Source organism: Eptesicus fuscus, chromosome 8, assembly GCF_027574615.1.
Source record: "Eptesicus fuscus isolate TK198812 chromosome 8, DD_ASM_mEF_20220401, whole genome shotgun sequence".
Lineage (NCBI taxonomy): Eukaryota > Metazoa > Chordata > Mammalia > Chiroptera > Vespertilionidae > Eptesicus > Eptesicus fuscus.
Window position 1 is genome coordinate 78305407 of NC_072480.1, and position 19341 is coordinate 78324747.

Here is a 19341-nt window from a genome sequence, read left to right on the forward strand (position 1 = left end):
AGCAGGGTGTTGAAGGAATGAGTAACAATTTACTATTGAATAAGAAGAGGTAGACATTTCAAACAGAACAGTTTGGGTATATAGGAAAGCTTATTGAACTTTTGGAGTTGGATGTAGTTAATTTGGCTGGACTTCAAGTAAAAGAAGAAGTTGAAAGGTAAGTATAGACAAGATCATAAAGATCTTATGGTACATGTTAAGGAGTTTGTACTTTATTTTACAGTAGCTTTTAAAAATAGTCGAATAGCTCTGGAAGGGCTACTGAAGAATTTTAAAAAGAGGGTGACTTGATTGTATACTTACCTCTGGTGATACAGTGCGTAGTGGATTGAAAAATACTTGAACAAGGACATCCATGAGTCCAGTGATTACAGTAGTTAGAATGAGAAGTGACTAGGGTCTAAATGAAGGCACAGGAGGTACAGTAGGCAGAGATTTTTGAGAAAGATTTAGGATAGCATAGAAAAGATACAGTATTGGGTTGGGAGTTAGGAAAAGATGGAACCAAATAGGTCTCGCAGTGTTCTTCTATTTTGAGTACATGATGATACTAAATGTGGTAGGAGGAGCTTTTATGAATGGAAGAAGAGACCATGCTTACATAAACTGGAGATTTGTGTGAAGTCTAAAATGGACAACTTTTGTAGACTTGTATATGGAGGTAGGAGAGTTTGGGGTAGGAGCTTTGCCGGCTTATCATCAACAGGTGATTGGGGTGAAGCTACATGGTTAATAGCTGAAGTTATAGATAACATTCATTTAACAATAAATGTTACTGAGTACTGAGTTACCATGTGTCATACACTGAATATACAAGAGTGAACAGATTTTTTAAAAAACATTCTTATTTTATGGAGCTTATAGTTTAGTTGGGGTGGGGATGGTAAATGGTATGCCAGTTATGGAGAAAGTCAGAGGAGGGAGAGAGAAAATTCAGAGGGAAAGGATGGATTTGTGTAGTTTTAAATCATTGTTTTAGGGAATATCTGACATTTAGTAGAACCCTGACGGAGGTGAGGGAATAAGCCATGTGGATATCAGGGGGAATAGCATTCCAGGCAGGGAGCAGGCATGCAAAGGCCCTGAATCGGGTTTTGTGCTTATCATGGTCAAGGAAATACAAGTAGGCCAATGTTGTTAGAGCTGAGAAGAGAAATTAGATAATGAAGACAGAAAGGTAATGGGAGGCCAGATTTTGTAGGTTCTTCTAGACCATTATAAAGGCTATGGTTTTTATACTGAGTGAGATAGGAACCCTTGGAGGATTTTGAGCAGAAGAGCGATACAATCTGACACATGTTATAAAAGTACTAGAGGCTCAGTGCACGAAATTCATGCAAGGGTCTCGTCCCTCTCAGCCCCGGTGGCTTGCCTTGGCCCTCGCAATCCCGGCTTCGTCTAGAAGGTCGTCTGGAAGGATGTCCAGAAGGTCATTCGGCTGTCCGGTCTAATTAGCATATTACGCTTTAATTATATAGATTGTCTGGCTTCTGTGTAGATTGAAGGGAGAAAATACAGAAGCAGGGAGAACTTAGGAGGCTATTAGCATTATTCACATAAGAGATGGGGATCAGCCCTGGCTGGTTTGGCTCAGTGGATAGAGCGTCAGCCTGCGGACTGGTTCGATTTCGGTCAAGGTCACATGCCTGGGTTGTGGGCTTGATCCCTAGTAGGGGGCATGCAGGAGGCAGCCGATCAGTGATTCTCTCTCATCGATGTTTCTCTCTCTCTCTCTCTCTCTCTCTCTCTCTCTCTCTCTCTCTCTCTCCCTCTCCTCTCTCTTCCCTCCCTCCCTCCCTTCCTCCCTCCCTCCCTCCCTCTCCCTCTCCCTCTCCCTCTCCCTCTCTCTTTTCCTCCCTCCCTCCCTTCCTCCCTCCCTTCCTCCCCCCTCCTCTCTGAAATCAGTAAAAATATTTAAAGAGAGAGAGAGGTGGGGATCATTGTGGTAGTGGTCAATTATAATTCTTGATTATGTTTTGAAGGTAGACCCATTAGGATATGCTGTTGGATTCAGGGGTCCTCAAACTTTTTAAACGGGGCCAGTTCACTGTCCCTCAGACCGTTGAAGGGCCGGACTATAGTTTTAAAAAAAACTATGAGCAAATTCCTATGCACACTGCACATATCTTATTTTGAAGTAAAAAAACAAAACGGCAAAAACACCTGCATGTGGCCCGCGGGCCATAGTTTGAGGACGCCTGGATTAGATGATTATGAAAACAAGGAGTAGCGTCTAGAGCACACTTGGTGGAGGGAGTTGCCATTTACTGAGATGGAGGAGAACACAAGAGGAAGAGGTGTGGGGAAAAAGAAGATCTGGAGTTTGATTTTGGACTGTTGAACTTGAGATTCCTATAACACAAGCATGTCACACTCAAAGGCTAACACGGGCAAAATAAACAAGGTTTAAGTTTATGTGGGCTGCAAAAAAACAAAAGCTTCAATTTTCATAGAAATGTAGGTTTCTTTCAATAGAGACATGCTGAATACAAAGGGCTGGAATAAATGAGTAATCATTAACATAAAATAATAGACCATTTTAATAATTACTATTTTTTCTTGAACGTTAACTTACCAAACACTGAATAACAGCACAAATTAATAAGCATAATGCAAATATACCTATTTTTCTTGTGCTCCTAAAGCGAAATATTTCCTGTTGTGCATACCAAACAAGTCAGTTCAAGACTAATGATGTGGCAATTGGCTACTAAAATATTCGCTGCTAGTATTAGTGGAGAGAAATGGTGTGCCTGCGCGTAGGGCATGTAAGGGAAATGAATGCAACACGATTATAGTAATCAGTCATTAGCGAACGTTGTAGTTCGTTATTAATAATTATGTAGAACAGGATATTGTAAAAATTAAGTTATGAAACTTTTATTAAAACGTTTCTTACATACCGTTATATTGGCTGGGCCGCAAAAAATATTCATTGTGGGTCGCAAGTTTGACATGCTTGCTATAACACATTCAAGAGAGGAGCTAGCAAGTAGTGGGATGTATGTGCCTGGAATTCAACACACAGGTTTGGGCTAAAAATCTAAATTTAGGACTTGTTAGAAAGTTGGTGGTATCTGAAGGAATGAGACTAGATAGGATCACCAAAAGAGAAGAAAAGAGCTTTGAGGAGTCCTGGGATATTTAAACTTTTAGAGATTAGTGAAACTGAGAAGGAATGGCCAGTTAAACAAAAACATCTCATTTCTTCCTCTCTCAGCCCCTGGCAGCCACCATTCTGCTTTCTGTCTCTATGAACTTAATTACTCTAGGTAGACCTCATATAAGTGGAATCATATGGTATTTGTCCATTTGTGTCTGGCTTATTTTACTTAGCATGTTTTCAAGGTTCATCCAATTTGTAGCATGTATCAGAATTGCTTTCCTTTTGTTTTTTTTTTCAAAATTTTTTATTAAGATATTATATGTGTACATATCTTACCATTGCCACCCCCACCCCACTCCCATATATGCCCTCACCCCCCAGAGTTTTGCATCCGTTGGTTATGCTTATATGCATGCATACAAGTCCTTTGTGCTTTCCTTTTTAAGGCTAAATAATATTTCATTGTATGTATTTACCATTTCTTGTTTATCCATTCATTTGTCAATGGACACTTGGCTTGCTTCCACCTTCTGGCTATTGTGAATAATGATGCTGTGAACATGAGAGGACAAATATTCAAGTTCCTGCTTTCAGTTCTTATATACCCAGGAGTGCATTTGCTGATTCAAATGGTAATTTTATTTTTTTAGGAACTGCCATACTGTTTTCCACAGTAGCTACACCATTTTACATTTCCATCAGCAATGCACAAGAGTTCCAGTTTCTTCACACCCTTATAAAACACTTGATGTTTTCTGATTTTTTGTTTTGTTTTTTTTGTTTTTTTTAATAGTAGCCATTATAATGAGTATGAAGTCATATCTCATTGTCTGCATTTGCTTTTCTCTAATGATTAGTTTTGTTGAGCATCTTTCATGTACTTATTGGCCGTCTATGTATCTTTTTTAGAGAATGAGAAATAAATTTATAACTCATCTTACAGTAAGATCTCGTTTAACTCAATTGTTGGCAAGCATGATTTGAACTGACATGAGAGACTATATGTATTCTTATCCCATTTAATGTGAATATTCATGTTTTGCTCAAGAAATATAAATGATGTCAGTTTATGGAGTGTCCGCTTAATCCTACAAGAGTTGTCGATTTAAGATACATATACTAGTATGTATTGTAATACTTTGCTAACATCAGAAAAATTCAGAATTCCAAAGCATATTCTCTTCCAAGAGTTTTGGATAAAATTCTGTGTACTTGTAGCATCATTTTTTGGGAAAACTAAGTTTCAGTTCAAAAAAACATGCAGACTTTGGGAATTCAAATTATTAATTAGTTGAGGGTTACCCATATTTACTATCTCACTTCTACCCATTTTGTTCTTTATGCTTTACTCTTGATATTTCTGTTCTGGACGTTTTTGCCTCTTAACCTTTCCGAGCCATGTGGTTTCCCCCTTATCTATAAAGTGAGCACATTGTTTTCTACTATGAGGAGTGGATTGTGGGGATTCAATGAGATAATGATATAAGGTGCAGAGTCTGGCACAGTACATATTCCACAAATGCTGATTCTCTTTATTAAGTTCATGCTCTCTACATTTGGGAGCATGTGAACTCATTCTTACATATCTCTTTCATCATGTAATTTTTAATCCCAAATGGACGGAATTATTTTTATTATACTGTTTCTATGGGAAAATGTTCAAATACCAAAAAGACATCTCTTCTCTCCACATTTCACATTCTCATATTGATAATAAGGGTGCAGTATATATAACCCTCCACTCCCACTTCAAAATGCTATTTCCCAGGGGAGATGGAGAAGGAAGGTCAAGGGGGAGTTGTCTAATGGAGGGCAAAGGGAAGGGAGCAGCAGGGCTGTATCTACATGAATTGTAATTTTCATATTTGTACTAGATCTGGATTTGAGGGTATTACAAGAGTGGCCTCTATATATTGGAAATTAGGATTAGATAAGTGATTTAATGGAAGTGGAGTTTTTATAGAAGAGTAATCTTTCTTATAAACTGTTAATAAAAGTTTCATTATCTATAGAGTAGGCACATTTAAAGTTATCTTTTGTTTAACCCAATTACTAGTGCGTTTAGTGCCTTCCCTTAACTTTTTTAGATTAAAAAGTCTATTCTGGCCTGGAATATGTTATCTTTTAAAAATTTTTGGCATATTCAAATAAGGAGGGTACAAAGCAGAACTTGAATTAACCGTTTTAAAAAATACTTTGTGCTCTCAATTATATCAGGTACCTGCTGCTTTGGAAAGTTGAGTATTTAACAAAGGAGTATTTTGGCTGAAATTTAAAAATAAAATGGCTTACCAGAGGTGATCTTGTAATTCAGATTGATAATTTTACTTTGGCAAGGACTGGGTTAATGACTGGTTTAGCTGCAGCTTTTGCTTTCTCACAGCATAGAGCCTTTGTTAACTTCTAAACCTTAGTAAAGGGAAACACACTGGCTCAGGAAACTTTCACCAGGGAATTGGAGGTGGCGGAGGACAAGTGGATGAGCGCATGTGCCAGACAATTTACAGTGCACAAAGGTGAGAATAGGTGAGGGAGTGGGGAAATCTGCTGCGAGTCTCGTTTTACACAGACTCTCTTAGTTGCGGTGATGTGCAAGCAGTTATACTGGAACTGGATATCCAACTTCACATCAGGCATCCACCTGGAAGAGCCACGGGCAGCTGATGGGAGAGCTCCCAAACAACAGGCAGTGCTGCAGCAGGTGCATGTTTTCTACTTTGTGCTTCCTGTTTGATCATTGACTCAGGAAATCAGATCTAGTTTCTGATATTTGGTAATTCTGATATTTTTTATACTACTGTTCTTGTTGTTTTGAGCTGTAAAGATAGGTTGATTAATAAAAGATACAACTTTATTAGTTAGAATACTTGATTCTGGAATGTAGTTTAAAGAACAATGTTTTTAAAACCTACAAAGTTCTGTTTTGGTTTTGAGAAATGAAAAAATCTTACTTTAACCCTGTCTTGTCTATTTCCTTACGATTTTTGCCTTTGGAAGATATCCCCAGTATGCCTTGGTGTCATAACACAATTCATCCAACTTAATAAATGTTTGTCTTTTGTTTTGAGGTGTCTAAGGAAGAGGTTGAGGTTTCACTTGGCTGTATTCCAGTATGAAACCTGAGATAGTCCCCTGGCTTTTTAGAAAAGAAAACAGCAAGACCAGGGAGAGTGTTCAAATGAGATGTGATGAAGAGGCTTCTTCCTTAAATGAATTTTTATTTAAAAAGTGAATAAAAAGCTCTGATCTTTTCAGTTTTGTAGGGGGCGGGGGTGTGCACACACGCATGGCGCTGTCTATCAATGGGCACCAACAAGGGACTTTTTAAATCTTTTCTTTTTTAAAAAAATTTTAAATCCTCACCTGAGGATCTGTTTATTGATTTTTAAAAGCGGGGGGCGGGGGGGGGGGACATCCATGTGAGAGAGGACCATTGATCAGTTGCCTCCCATATACCCCCCGACCCGGAATCAAACCTGCAACCTGGGTATGTGCCCCAACTGGGAATCAAATCCACAACCTTTGTGGTGCATGGGACGACGCTCCAAACAACTGAGCCACCCGCCAGGGCCCATTTTTTTTTTTAAGTCAGTTAATGTTTGTAGAGTATCCATGATAAATATGCATATACATACACATTTGTTATATGCATAATATACACACCTATGTGTATGTGTGTATGAATATGTTGCTATATTAGGTGCAGAGAAAATAAAATTACCTGATCTTTATAGTCCTTAACAATGACTTATATTGGAATTGCTGGTATGAAAGTCATAAAGGCTTTACAAGTTATTCTTTTTAGGAAGTATAGTTATTCAGATTATTGCAGGGATGAGAGCATAGAAGTTGTTTTTATTTTTTATTTTATTTTTAAATATATCCATAAATATATTTATGGATTTCAGAGCGGAAGGGAGAGGGAGAGAGAGAGAGAAACATCAGTGATGAGAGAGAATCATTGATCAGCTGCCTTCGGCACGCCCCCAACTGGGGATCAAGTCCACAACCCGGACATGTGCCCTTGACCAGAATTGAACCAGGAACCTTTTAGTTCATAGGCCAATGCTCTATCCACTGAGCCAAATCAGCTAGGGCAAAGTTGTTTTTATTATAAATACAAAGTAGATAAAAGGGATAACAGTATGTGTATAGTGGAGTATTTTTTTCTTTGGTCAAATCTATGAAGAGCTACTAATGAAGGGAATTTTCTGGGCAGTGCAAAATGAAGACTCTTTTGATACTTGTTTTGCCATATTCTCTTTTTATTGTTTTTAAATATCTACTTTCCCAAATCAGAAAATCATTTTTTTCTGTATATGCTCACATGTGCTCACAGGTCGTTTCTGTTCTCAGTGAGGCACCGTGTGTGTGTGTGTGTGTATGTGTGTGTGTGTGTATGTGTGTATATGTGTGTATGTGTATGTGTATGTGTATATATATATGTATATGTATATGTATATATATGTATATATATGTCTGTTCTAGCAGTTTCTCTTTAATTAAGTCATTAAGGGCATGAGTTTAGTTGAGGAAAAGATTCACAGTATTATTAAACATGGAAATCCAGTGACACCAACCGTATTAGGCTCTAAGATTTATCAGCATTTTTGTTCTTCATTTGGGTGCTCTAGTTAAGAAATAATACAGCTTATTTCAAAACTTGGCTCTTTTGTTCTCCCATGGAATTTTGAGAAGACAAATTTAGATTCAGATTGTTTTTTTGTTATCTGTCTCAGTGTACTTAATTTAGTTAAAATTTGTAATGTGTTTTTTGCCTGCACAGAAAGTTGGAGTGACTGGTCCCCCTGATCCACAAGTCCGCTGTCCCTCTGTAATTGAGTTTGGGAAATATGAAATTCACACCTGGTACTCTTCCCCATATCCTCAAGAATACTCAAGGTATGTTTTGAGAGACCCTTTACCTTCTACTTTTCAATTCCATAGAACTTCAGTTCTAGAAGGGATCCTGGGGACATTTTAGTCTCTTTCATCTTTTTACATTTGAGGAAATTAGTGCTTTTAAATGTCTGTAATAGCAGCATACTTTGGCAGTCACTTAATCATAGTCGCCTTTAGATTTGTTTTCCCGTAACTTGCCCAAAAGCTGATATTTAAAATTGGAACCTGACACATGATCAGAATAAAAGGGGAATGTTTTTTTCTTTAAGACAATTTGCCTTAATATAACTCACACTAAGAATTAAAAGAAAGAGAAAAAGATTCTTATACTTACCCATAAGTAAAGTTTCACTGAGTAGTCTTTTATCTAAATTTTTATAATTTAAGAGAATTAATGTTTTTTCCCCCAGAAATAATTGGATAAATGGTATTAAATTATATATAAATAGCTCAGGTTTCCAGATATAAAAATTGATCAGTCGCCAGCTTTTTGGAGTGAGGCATTGTGTTTAGTAGAGCCAAATTATTTCATGACTCAACTGTGACATTTATAAGCTGCCCTTAGAAGTTACCCAACTCTACCTCACTTTCCTCATCTTTAAAATGGGGGTGATAATAGTACTGACCTCATAGGATTTGTTGTGAACATTACATGGGTTAAAACATGTATAAATCCCTTAGAGAATGGTAAGTGCTCAATAATGTCAGTTATTATTATGTATGGTTTAAATTAAAAAAGTTGAAAAGTAAGATTTGGTAAGAAAAAGAAACATGGTTATCATTTGAAGTATAGCAGTCTACTACATTAATGCTCTCTTTAATCTAAATTATGCCACAGTTTGCTATTTAACAGGTTGTTGTAAGGAATAATAAATTATGGTGCTCTGTGGGTTGAACAAATATTCCAAGTATTTATTGTATGATTTTTTACCTATATAGTAATATTGCTTGTCCAAAATATTAGCAAAAATAATTATAACAACATGAATACATTTAGTGACTTACACTATAGAGTGCTTTAACATGGTTTATTTCCAGGGAGGTGGGAATAGTCCAGTATATTGTTAAAAAACTAAAACTCAGTATTTTTTTACATTTTCTTTTTATATAAATTGCTGTCTAGTTTCAAGTCTAGCAGAAATAGAAAAATAGGAGTGAGAATGTTATTACAGACAGACCTCAGTGAGAAAAGAAAAAAAATCAGAAGAGAAAGCGAAACTCCAGGAAACTAATCCACAAGCTCATGAAACAGCAATTGAGATCCATTTATTACAAGGTCTGTTAGCCCTAAACACTGTGGTAGGTCTTCAAAGCAGCATTCTATTTATGTCATGGAATAACAATAATCTGAGTTTGTTAAAAGAAGATTATAAATATATATTATATACTTAAATATATAAAATGACATTGTTAAAAGAGAGCAGAAAATTTCTCAACTACGTATAGAACTCAGGTATTTAAGACAATTTTACTCCTTAGGAGTTCTGAATAGCCAAGATGATGTATGGTCAAGAAGAAATATGCTGAGGGATTAATTTCTTCATTAGGTTTAAAATAAAATAGTACCATTTATAAGTGAGCTCCTTTCTTTGCAAACTGCACATTACAAGAGTGCTCAACCTAGAAAAGAAAGCTTATTCAATGTGTGTATCAACTGTTTTAGGGATTGTGGTACAGATAGACTGATACCACAGGTACCTTGTCTCTTCTACTGAAGGGGAAGAGAGGAAATCAATTGATTCAGGAATGGAAATAGAGTCAGTCTCAGCACTTGCTTATCAAGAGTATTGATAAGAATTGAACCATGAAGCTGTTGTCAAGGTTGTTAAAAGGCTTCATTAAGAATGTTACATTTTGTTTTGATGAGATTATCACTAAAATCAAATTTCTTAATCAGGTTTCAGGGAATTGGTTGTCAGTGAAGGAATAAACATTGCTAGCAGAAAAATAACAAATAAGTATAATAGGAATCAGCAGCAGTAGGACAGGAGCTATAAAATTTCATCGACTTTAAATAGAATCTTAGACATTTTCTATATATTATCCATTGTGGAAGTTTCCCTGAAGTTTTCATCAGAAAAGATTCTGTAATTTAGTAGGTTCTTTAATAATTGTGACTTTTTTCTGTCTTTGTATTCATAATTATCTTGGTTGCATTTTTTAATAAAACTATGTATACCTATTTAAACTTTTTTAAAAATATATTTTTATTGATTTTAGAGAGAAAGGGAGAGGGAGTGAGAGAGATATAAACATCAGTGATGAAAGAGAATCTTTGATTGGCTGCCTCCTGCATGCCCCTTATTGGGGATCGAGCCCACAACCTGAGCATGTGCACTGACTAGAGAATCAAACCAGGATCTCCTGGTTCATAGGTTGATGTTCAACCACAGAGCCACACCTGCCAGGCAAAAAAAAAACTACATATATCTATTTAAATGAATTTTGTCTTGTTTTACTTCTGAGTTCTTTTAAACTTGAGTTGATGAAAATGTTTAGAGATAGTATGTTTTCCAAATAACAATTGTGTATCCTTACTTTATTAATGACTTTATCATTCTGTGCTAAATTACTTCTAAATTATTTTTTAAAAGGTTTTAAACATTTTTTAAAAATTGCAAATTCCAAAGCATGTAAAAAGAGGACAATTAGAGCAAACAAACAAAAAGATCACAAGAGGAAAATATCTTTTGGAAAGTGGAATTAAGCATTATCTTCCATAATATCAAACATTTGTATGTGCATTGTTTTTTATTTGTTTGTTTTTGTTAATCTTTACCAGAGGATATGTTTTCCATTGCTTTTCAGAGAGAGTGTAAGGAAGGGAGGGAGGGGGAGACAGAGAGAGACAGAAAGAGAGAAACATCGATAAGAGAGAGACACATCGACTGTCTGCCTTCTGCACTCAAACCCGAAACCCAGGCACATGCCCTTGACCAGGAATTGAACCCGAGACCCTTCAGTGTGAGGACTGGCACTCTGTAACCACTGAGCAATATGAGCCAGGGCCATGTATATTAAGTAATCTTATATCCCTGACCTAAAAATGAAACAAAACGAAGTGAAACAACAATAAAGCAATAGTAGTACTTTATTTAGAGTGGTATGATTAAGTCTCATGTTGAAGAGTTAAATCAGAGTTTTAACCCTGAATTTCTCCAACAGGGCCATGTGATCTCATACATGGTAGACAGGTTCACAGAGAGCCCCTCTCTCCCAGTAAAAACATGACAGGAGTTACTATAATCATGGCATATTGTCTACTCCTTAGCTGTTTAGAGCTTAGCTTCATAATAACCTCTTTGCTACGAGATCATATTGAGATCCTAGGGAGATTTTCCCACATAATTGAGTAGCTTAGGAGGTTTCCTTAACCTTTGATCTTGTGCCTAACTTGATTCATTGTTCAGCTGTCGCCAACCTTTTGGACTTCACGGACCACCAGTGGTCCGCAGACCACTGGTTGGCAACCGCTGGTATAGATTATGTATAGCCCCCGTTACTGAAGAATGCATTCTTAAGGTCTTTGAATGACCATTAAATGATGGAGTAAAATGGATGCAAGGAGAATAAAAATATTCATAGTACTAATTATAAATAATAGCAGCTCTATTTACCATTTGTTGAGCTTGGTACTGAATTAAGCATCTCTGGAGTACTTCTCTAAGGTGGATATTACTATCTTTGTTTTATATACCAGGGCCCAGCAAACTTATTCAAGATCATACAATTTAAAGTGTCAGAACCAGGATTTAATCCCACTTTTTTCTTCCATATAGCCATGACCTTTAACTGCTGTGCTTGCACTACTTCATGTAGTATCTGTATCTAGATTGTTCTCATGTAGCTTGTACCATTCATTACCTTTTTAAAAAATACATTTTTATTGATTTCAGAGAGGAAGGGAGAGGGAGAAAGATAGAAACATCAATGATGAGAGAGAATCATTGGTTGGCTGCCTCCTGCCTGCCCCCTATTGGGGAACGAGCCCGAAACCCAGGCATGTGCCCTTGACTGGAATCGAACTGGGACCCTTCAGTCCGCAGGCTGACGCTGTATCCACTGAACCAAACCAGCCAGGGCTTATTCATTACCTTTGATTCAAGTGATATTTGTTATAGTTTTTATTATGGTATTAAAATTTTACCACAAATTGATCTATTATGAAGGCCATATAAATTTCTATTATCTTGGGCAATCTTAAAAGGCAAGAAGGAATTCCTGGGAAGAATATTTGCATCATTGTAGAAGTAAGGGAAGCAGTGCTTCCAAAGCACACAGCTGTAGCTCAGTCCTACTTTCACAGGCTAGGGTGTCAACATAGTGACTGACTTTAGGATAAATTTCAAGTGTGGAGGCTACACCCCATGATGAAGTTGATCAGAGCAACCATACTCCTATTTGATAATCAAGTCCGAGATGCTATCAGGAAGAAGATGACAAAAGCAGCATCCAGCAATATTCTCTAGGGTTAGGAGTATTCATAATTTCCATAACTACACTTTATTTCATGTGATCTAATGTTCACTCATTTTTTTAAAATATATTTTATTGATTTTTTACAGAGAGGAAGAGAGAGGGATAGAGAGTTAGAACATCGATGAGAGAGAAACATCGATCAGCTGCCTCTTGCACAACCCCTACTGGGGATGTGCCCGCAACCAAGGTATATGCCCTTGACCGGAATCGAACCTGGGACCCTTGAGTCCGCAGGCCGACGCTCTATCCACTGAGCCAAACCGGTTTCGGCATAATGTTCATTCTTGATGATGTATTTTTTTCAGTGACAGAACTGCAGTTATTGGTACTATTACTAGAAAAACACTTTGTTTTTTTCAGGAGTTTTATCAGATGATTCCCTTTAGACTAGCAGTATCATCCCATTGGGCCTGATTATAGTAAAGTAAGAGGCTTTTAAAATGTTTTCAGCAAGAATGAATTGGAATGAAGTAGATCATGTTTCTGCTTCCTTTTACTTTATAGTTTTTCATATAATAAGATTTGCTAAAGGTTTTTTTTTTTACTCATCAATAAAATGCTTTACATCTTATTATTCCAAAGAAATAGCATGAACTCATAATTTACCTGATAAGACTTGGCAGTAGTTTTCTCAGAGATTTCATTTTTTTCTGATGTTGTCTTAAACAACTTGCTTACCTAATAGAGCTTTAAAAAAAAAATTATGCTCCTCTCATAGACCTTAGGAAATAAATTGTATTTTATTCTCATGTACCGAGACCTAAAAGTTTAATTAGATGCTTTTAAAGTTGGCATTTATCTTTACCATAACCTGGAGAAAGTTATGGCCTGTCACTCACTGGCTCTTATTCTTTCCTTTCTTCATTATTTCCTTCCTTTCCTTCCATTTCTTTCCTTCCTTTCTCTCCCTTCCTATCTGCACTCCTCCTTCTCTCCCCCCCCCATTATTTTTAAAAGCACAGAATTTTGTTTAGGTTTCTCAGATTCACACTGTGGGGAATATTTAGTTGTAATGTTTAGCTCTTAAAGTAAAACTGTACTCAAGGATTCTTCTGTATCTTCATGTTGCAACAAGTTCAAGTAATTGCTTATTGAGAATTTAGCACAGGTAAATAAAGATAAAGTAGTAGAATAGTGAGGGGGCATGAATTATAGTTGTATAGGGAGAACCTCATTCTTCTACGTTCCTTTTAAGAAGAAATTATTCAAAATCCAGATATTCAGGAAGACAGTCTGGCAGTTGGGGTCATTTTATTTTGAGATATTTTAAGTCTGATGGTAAAGAAGGAAAAAGCTATTTATCCTGCTGCCATTCCTTTCTGAATAGTTTGAGACAACCTGCAAAGGAAATAAACAAAGTAGCCTAGGGAACCTTTCTTTTCCATGTTTTGGGTCTTGCTTCTTGACGTTATTTTATAATGTCAGTCATTTATTTTATTCAGTACTTTATTTGGAATAAGTTTTATACTAATGTATAATTTTATGTTGTTTTGGTTTGGCTAATATTAGAGATTTTGGAAAACAGTATTACATATTGTAGACATTTAGAATATTATACTTCAATAGTTCCTTGGAAGTTTTTAGTGTGCTGAACGGCAGCTTAAAAATAAGATGTGGTATAGGAAGAATTAATGTAAATCCCCAAGGGAGAAGGAAAAAAAATCACATGCCCTTTCCCACCCTTATTTTAGCATGAAACACTTAGTACATACAGGACTAGTGTTCCATAAATATACCTTTGGAGAGGGTTTAGTTGAATGTTAAATGTTCTCAAAAAATAATTATGCTTTAAAAACTGCTTCTAAAGTAGAACTTGAAAAAATAGTATCGTCTTCACACTTTAACAAATCAAACACTTGTGTGTGTTAATCTACCCCGTGTTTTTTTTTTTTTTTAAAATTCCAGGGTAATCTTTTTTAAAGCATAGCTATCCAAACTGATAGTAACTAAATAAGTTTTTAAAGTTTCCTTCATCCTCAATCATTACTTATATGAGAGAAGATAAAGTAATTTATTTGGGTTATATTTTTTGTCATGGTATAATTCAGTATTTTGCATATGCAATTTTAATGATGGTATCATCTCAGATTACTAGGGCATGATCAGTTCTGGACACATTTGAGGATGCAAGGGTTATAAGAGGTGTATATTTTATAATAGAAGAGCCATGTGGTCTTCTGGGCTCAGACTAAAATAGGTATAAAACTTGCTGGTTTTTAATTTAGGTTCTATTCCTTCCATTATGAACCAATCTTAACTTTATTGATCACTTAACTCTATTGCCTAGCTCCTCATTAACATGACATTATAAAAAAGAAGTTCTGTTAAACTATTGCTAAAATAGCAAGACTAAATATGAAGTAATAACAGAGAACATCTGGAAGAATAATTTGAACTTTTATTTCACTTGTTGAGTAATAGGCTTTTCAGTTGCAGAATTGAATGTGATATTTAACCAGAGGGAAAGCCAGAATTTCAAGGGTGAAAGAAGTAGATAGTATAATATGTCCTAACTTGGAAAAAGAAAACATATTCAATATTATAATTTTATACTTAAAAAGAAATACAAAATCTGCTTTTATGATATCCACTATATGTCCATCTCACTCAACACTGTAAGCCTAGTGTACAGGTCCTGACAGTACATATTCAACAAATGTTGATTTTCTGATATTAATGAATGAATGACTAAATAAAGGAAGAAAGAGTATATAATTTGACGAAGTTTTCTTCACTTACTGGTATGTTCTGAAGGAAGACTTTATTTTCTGCTTACTGGAGATTATCAAGGAGGAGAGAATGTGAGATTTTTTGTGTGTGTCTGTCAAAGGGAAGACTGCAAGGTATTAGTCAAATAGGAAGAACATGGAATTTTGTGTCTTGATTTCTCACCCTTGCTCTCCTGCGAATAGTTGGAGATTAGTACTATTACCCAAATTAGTTTTATCTTTAGGTTTTTTTTTCTTTCTTTCATTTGATCTATGGGGTTAATGATACATTCTCTACCTTTTTACCTGTGTAGTAATGAGAGTAAAAAAAGAATTGTTGTGAAAGTTTAGTCTTATAAAATATAAAGCCCTGTCCCTTTTTTTGTTTAATTATTGTTTATAGGCTGCCTAAACTATATCTTTGTGAATTCTGCCTAAAATATATGAAAAGTAGAACTATTCTACAGCAGCACATGAAGAAATGTGGTTGGTTCCATCCTCCTGCCAATGAGATTTACAGAAAGAATAACATATCTGTCTTTGAGGTAAAGTAGATGTTTAGTAGTTGTCCTCTCCATTTCAAATATAGTGCCACCTGTACTGTATCTAATTGTGCAACTTGATTTTTTTTTGGAAATGTTATTTTACTGTTGTTTATTCACTATTCAGATAATTCTGCTATATGAGAAGCAGAATTAGGCCAATACAAATGGTACCAAGTTCACAAGCTTGATCTCAAAATGTCTATATTTCATTAAATTAATGATCAATTATATATTACATATCTATTTTATGTACCATTAAGAAGGAAAAAGTACTATTAATGATTTGTAAGACTCGATTTGATTATAAAATACTACCTGGTTTTATTTGTGTTTAGAAGTGATTAAATTTTGTCTTAGGATCTATTAAGTAGGGCGTTTAAATGAAAAGATTTCTGTTGCTCTATTTAAAGGAATATTTTGTACAGATATATTTAAATAGCAGTAGTAAATATTAATACATTTCCTGACTTCATGATGATATGACTTATCTATGTTTGTGATTATTCTGTGTTGTTAGTGGTATTTAATATCTTGATCCACAGTTTTGTGGTTTGATTGGCAATTATTGAGTACCTGCCATGTGTTCAGTTCTTCTAATCACTAGAATTTACATTACTAGAATTCTAGGTGATTGAATTTCAGATTGTCAGGTCTACTCAGTTTTTACTTTCTTGATCTTCCCTAAGTCTTTATTTCAGTTGAGGAATACAGAAATGCTTTACCTGGGGGAAAAGGGAAAGGGTGTGGTGTAGAGGACTGTTTCAGAGCAAATTGTTCCTCAACTCAAGCATATATTGGTGTATATTTTTAAAGGAGTAATATTAAATTACTAAAATTGTTCAGAAGGTTTCGGTCTTGAAATGCCAGTGTCTTAGGGGTCTAATGTGGGTATCCATTGGCATTTTCATCAAAGAGTAAGCACCAGCAACTCCAAGAGCTCAGGGTGTCAGGAGCAATGAAGCCTGGTGCTCCTGATCTTGGCCAGCCCGAGTCTAACTAATGTCCCATTTTAACTAATGTCCCATTTGCCAGGTTGCCAGGGAACCTGCTTAATTAAATCTCCCTCAATAGTTTTATTTGGGGATAAATCTGGTCATGGCAGCCAGACTACATTGCTTCTTGCTGCTGGCACAGATTAGGTTACAGTTATTCCTTGTTTTATTTATATAGGTATTTTAGAAGTGGTTGCATTTAGATCTTCTATTATATTAAATACTTTTAAAAAAAGGAAACAGATCAGCTTGCCATCTGAAGGATTCCTGTAGTCAATCTGTTATAAAAGCAAAAAGTGCTATTTTTTAAATGGCCATCAACTCCTTATCTAGCTATTCATGCTTTGTTGAATACAGTTGTTTTAAAACAGCAGGTATTACTATAATCCTGCTGTTTCCAGGGATAGCTTCTAGGTTCCAGTGTGTTCTGATCACTGACAGCTTCTCTTAGGCTGGACTGTGGATACTCAGAGGTGCTTGTAACTGACCTGTATTATTCTGGAACTAAAGAGATACTCTGCTGACCATTTTGTTCTATTTTTTCTTCTTCTAGGTTGATGGGAATGTGAGTACCATTTATTGTCAGAATCTGTGTCTCTTGGCAAAGTTGTTTCTTGACCACAAAACACTCTATTATGATGTGGAGCCGTTTCTTTTTTATGTCCTAACACAGAATGATGTCAAGGGCTGCCACCTTGTTGGCTACTTTTCTAAAGTAAGTATATCAGCTTAAAATCTCTTTGAATTCATATGTAAATCTGAAACAATCTTTAATGGTTCTTACTAGGAGATAGTACAGGGTACGGGATCTTCTGAGTGCCATCTAGCTTTTTAGAAAGGAAACTAGAAGGAACATTCAGAAATATACCAAGTGCTAGAAGGTACCTAGTAACATTAAACAGACTATATACTCTCCTAGGAACATGAACTGCTGGTTATACTCAAGAGGAAAAGTTTTAAATGACTTCTATTCCCCTGGTGATAATAGATAGAACTTGTGAAATAAACACAGTCATTACCTGTTTAAGTTCTCAGTTTAAATCTTCTCTTCCTAATTTGAATTTTAGGCATAGAAATAAGAGTAAGAAGAAATTTTTATTACAGGATATTTTTCTCCTTCCTTTAATCTTTTATTCTGTTGGGAGAAAAAAGTTTTGTTTTGTAGTCAGAAAACATGAAAGATGTCTTTTTATTTGAGCAAGCCCAAGGTAAAATCTAAGTGAATAAAATAAGTAGAAGGACAGCTGGCTATATAAGCATTTTGCTAGTAGGCTATTTTAGTAGTTAAATGTAATTTAAGCTATATTACCTGGTTTGTAAGAATATAGTTGTACCTAACACTTTTGGACTATTATTTGTAAACTTAGGTACAGCTTATAGGGAGGTGGGACTGCACTATGTAGCCCCAGAGGAGGAAATAAAAGAAGCTTTGAAATAGTTGATGGCGAACCTTATAATTTCTGGCGTGCCATATTGATTTATAATTTGTAGCTTTGCAAAGTGATTGGGACTCAGATTCCTCTGCTCATTTTAGGCATTAACTTACTGTTTTTGAGTTGCAGATGCTGTTGGATGGAATCATTTATTTTATAATTTTATTCTTCTGGGATAGTTGCTTTGTGGGTAATGGCAATGACTTAACATTATCCTATCTCCTCCCAGTGGGGTATTTTTTCTTGATGTGAATTGCTTTTCTCAAAGGACCAGAGCTGTGGTTTTGACTATTAGTATTTGTTTCTTAATAATTAGCATTATTATTCATCTTATCAGCTTATTGTTTTAAACTTGGCTTCTATTTTCTCCATCAGGAAAAGCACTGCCAACAGAAATACAACGTTTCCTGTATAATGATTCTTCCCCAATACCAGCGTAAGGGCTATGGCAGGTTTCTCATCGATTTCAGTAAGTACTGTAACATAATTTTTTGTTAATAGCTTCTTAGGGACTGTGTGTGTGCGTGTGCGCACGTGTGAGTGTGTATAATATTTTAAAGATTTGCAGATGATTTATTGCTTGTCATACTGCTGTATGGAATTTTAAAACTTAAAGTCATGAATTTTTTTTCTTTTGGTTGGACATTAAATATTTTTAAATAGCTAATATTAAATACCAACTTCCTTGTTACAGTGGAACTTAGTTTTATGTAGTAATTTTAATTCACAACAATACTAAACATTTTATACTTCCTTAAATTAATATTAATAGAGAAGTACAGCAACTGCCCTAATTTTGTTACGCAAAATGTGTGCATCATTTTTTAGTTATAGGCTCTCTACTTAGTGGTTAAAAATATGTGATGCACCTTTAAAAATCTTAAGATTAAATGATAAGGAAATAATTTAATCTGAGTTAAATATTGAAAGCTAATGGTTCTAAAAACATCATTGTGGAACTTGAATTTTGTTTTACACATTGATAATCTTGCTTAGAAAGTAAATGTATGTTCATAATAAATTTTATATTGATTATAAAATAGTGATATTTGAGGGAATATTTTCTCAGATACTGCTAAAAAAATATTTTGAAAATATTCAGAAACAATGGTTTAAACTAAGGATTTTGACAATAGGCAATCCTTCTAAATATCAGATGATTATATCACCAGAGTT

The 19341-nt window shown here is 35.3% G+C and overlaps 1 protein-coding gene across 1 annotated transcript in view; it reads left to right on the forward strand.

The window, feature by feature from the left end:
* The window catches only part of KAT6A (lysine acetyltransferase 6A), a 103916-nt gene that overhangs the window by 69388 nt on the left and 15187 nt on the right, over positions 1-19341 (forward strand). The window contains exons 10-13 of the mRNA XM_054720023.1: positions 7893-8008; positions 15599-15740; positions 17286-17447; positions 18541-18634. Of these exons, the coding sequence (XP_054575998.1) occupies positions 7893-8008; positions 15599-15740; positions 17286-17447; positions 18541-18634 (514 nt within the window). The remainder of the gene's footprint in view (positions 1-7892; positions 8009-15598; positions 15741-17285; positions 17448-18540; positions 18635-19341) is intronic.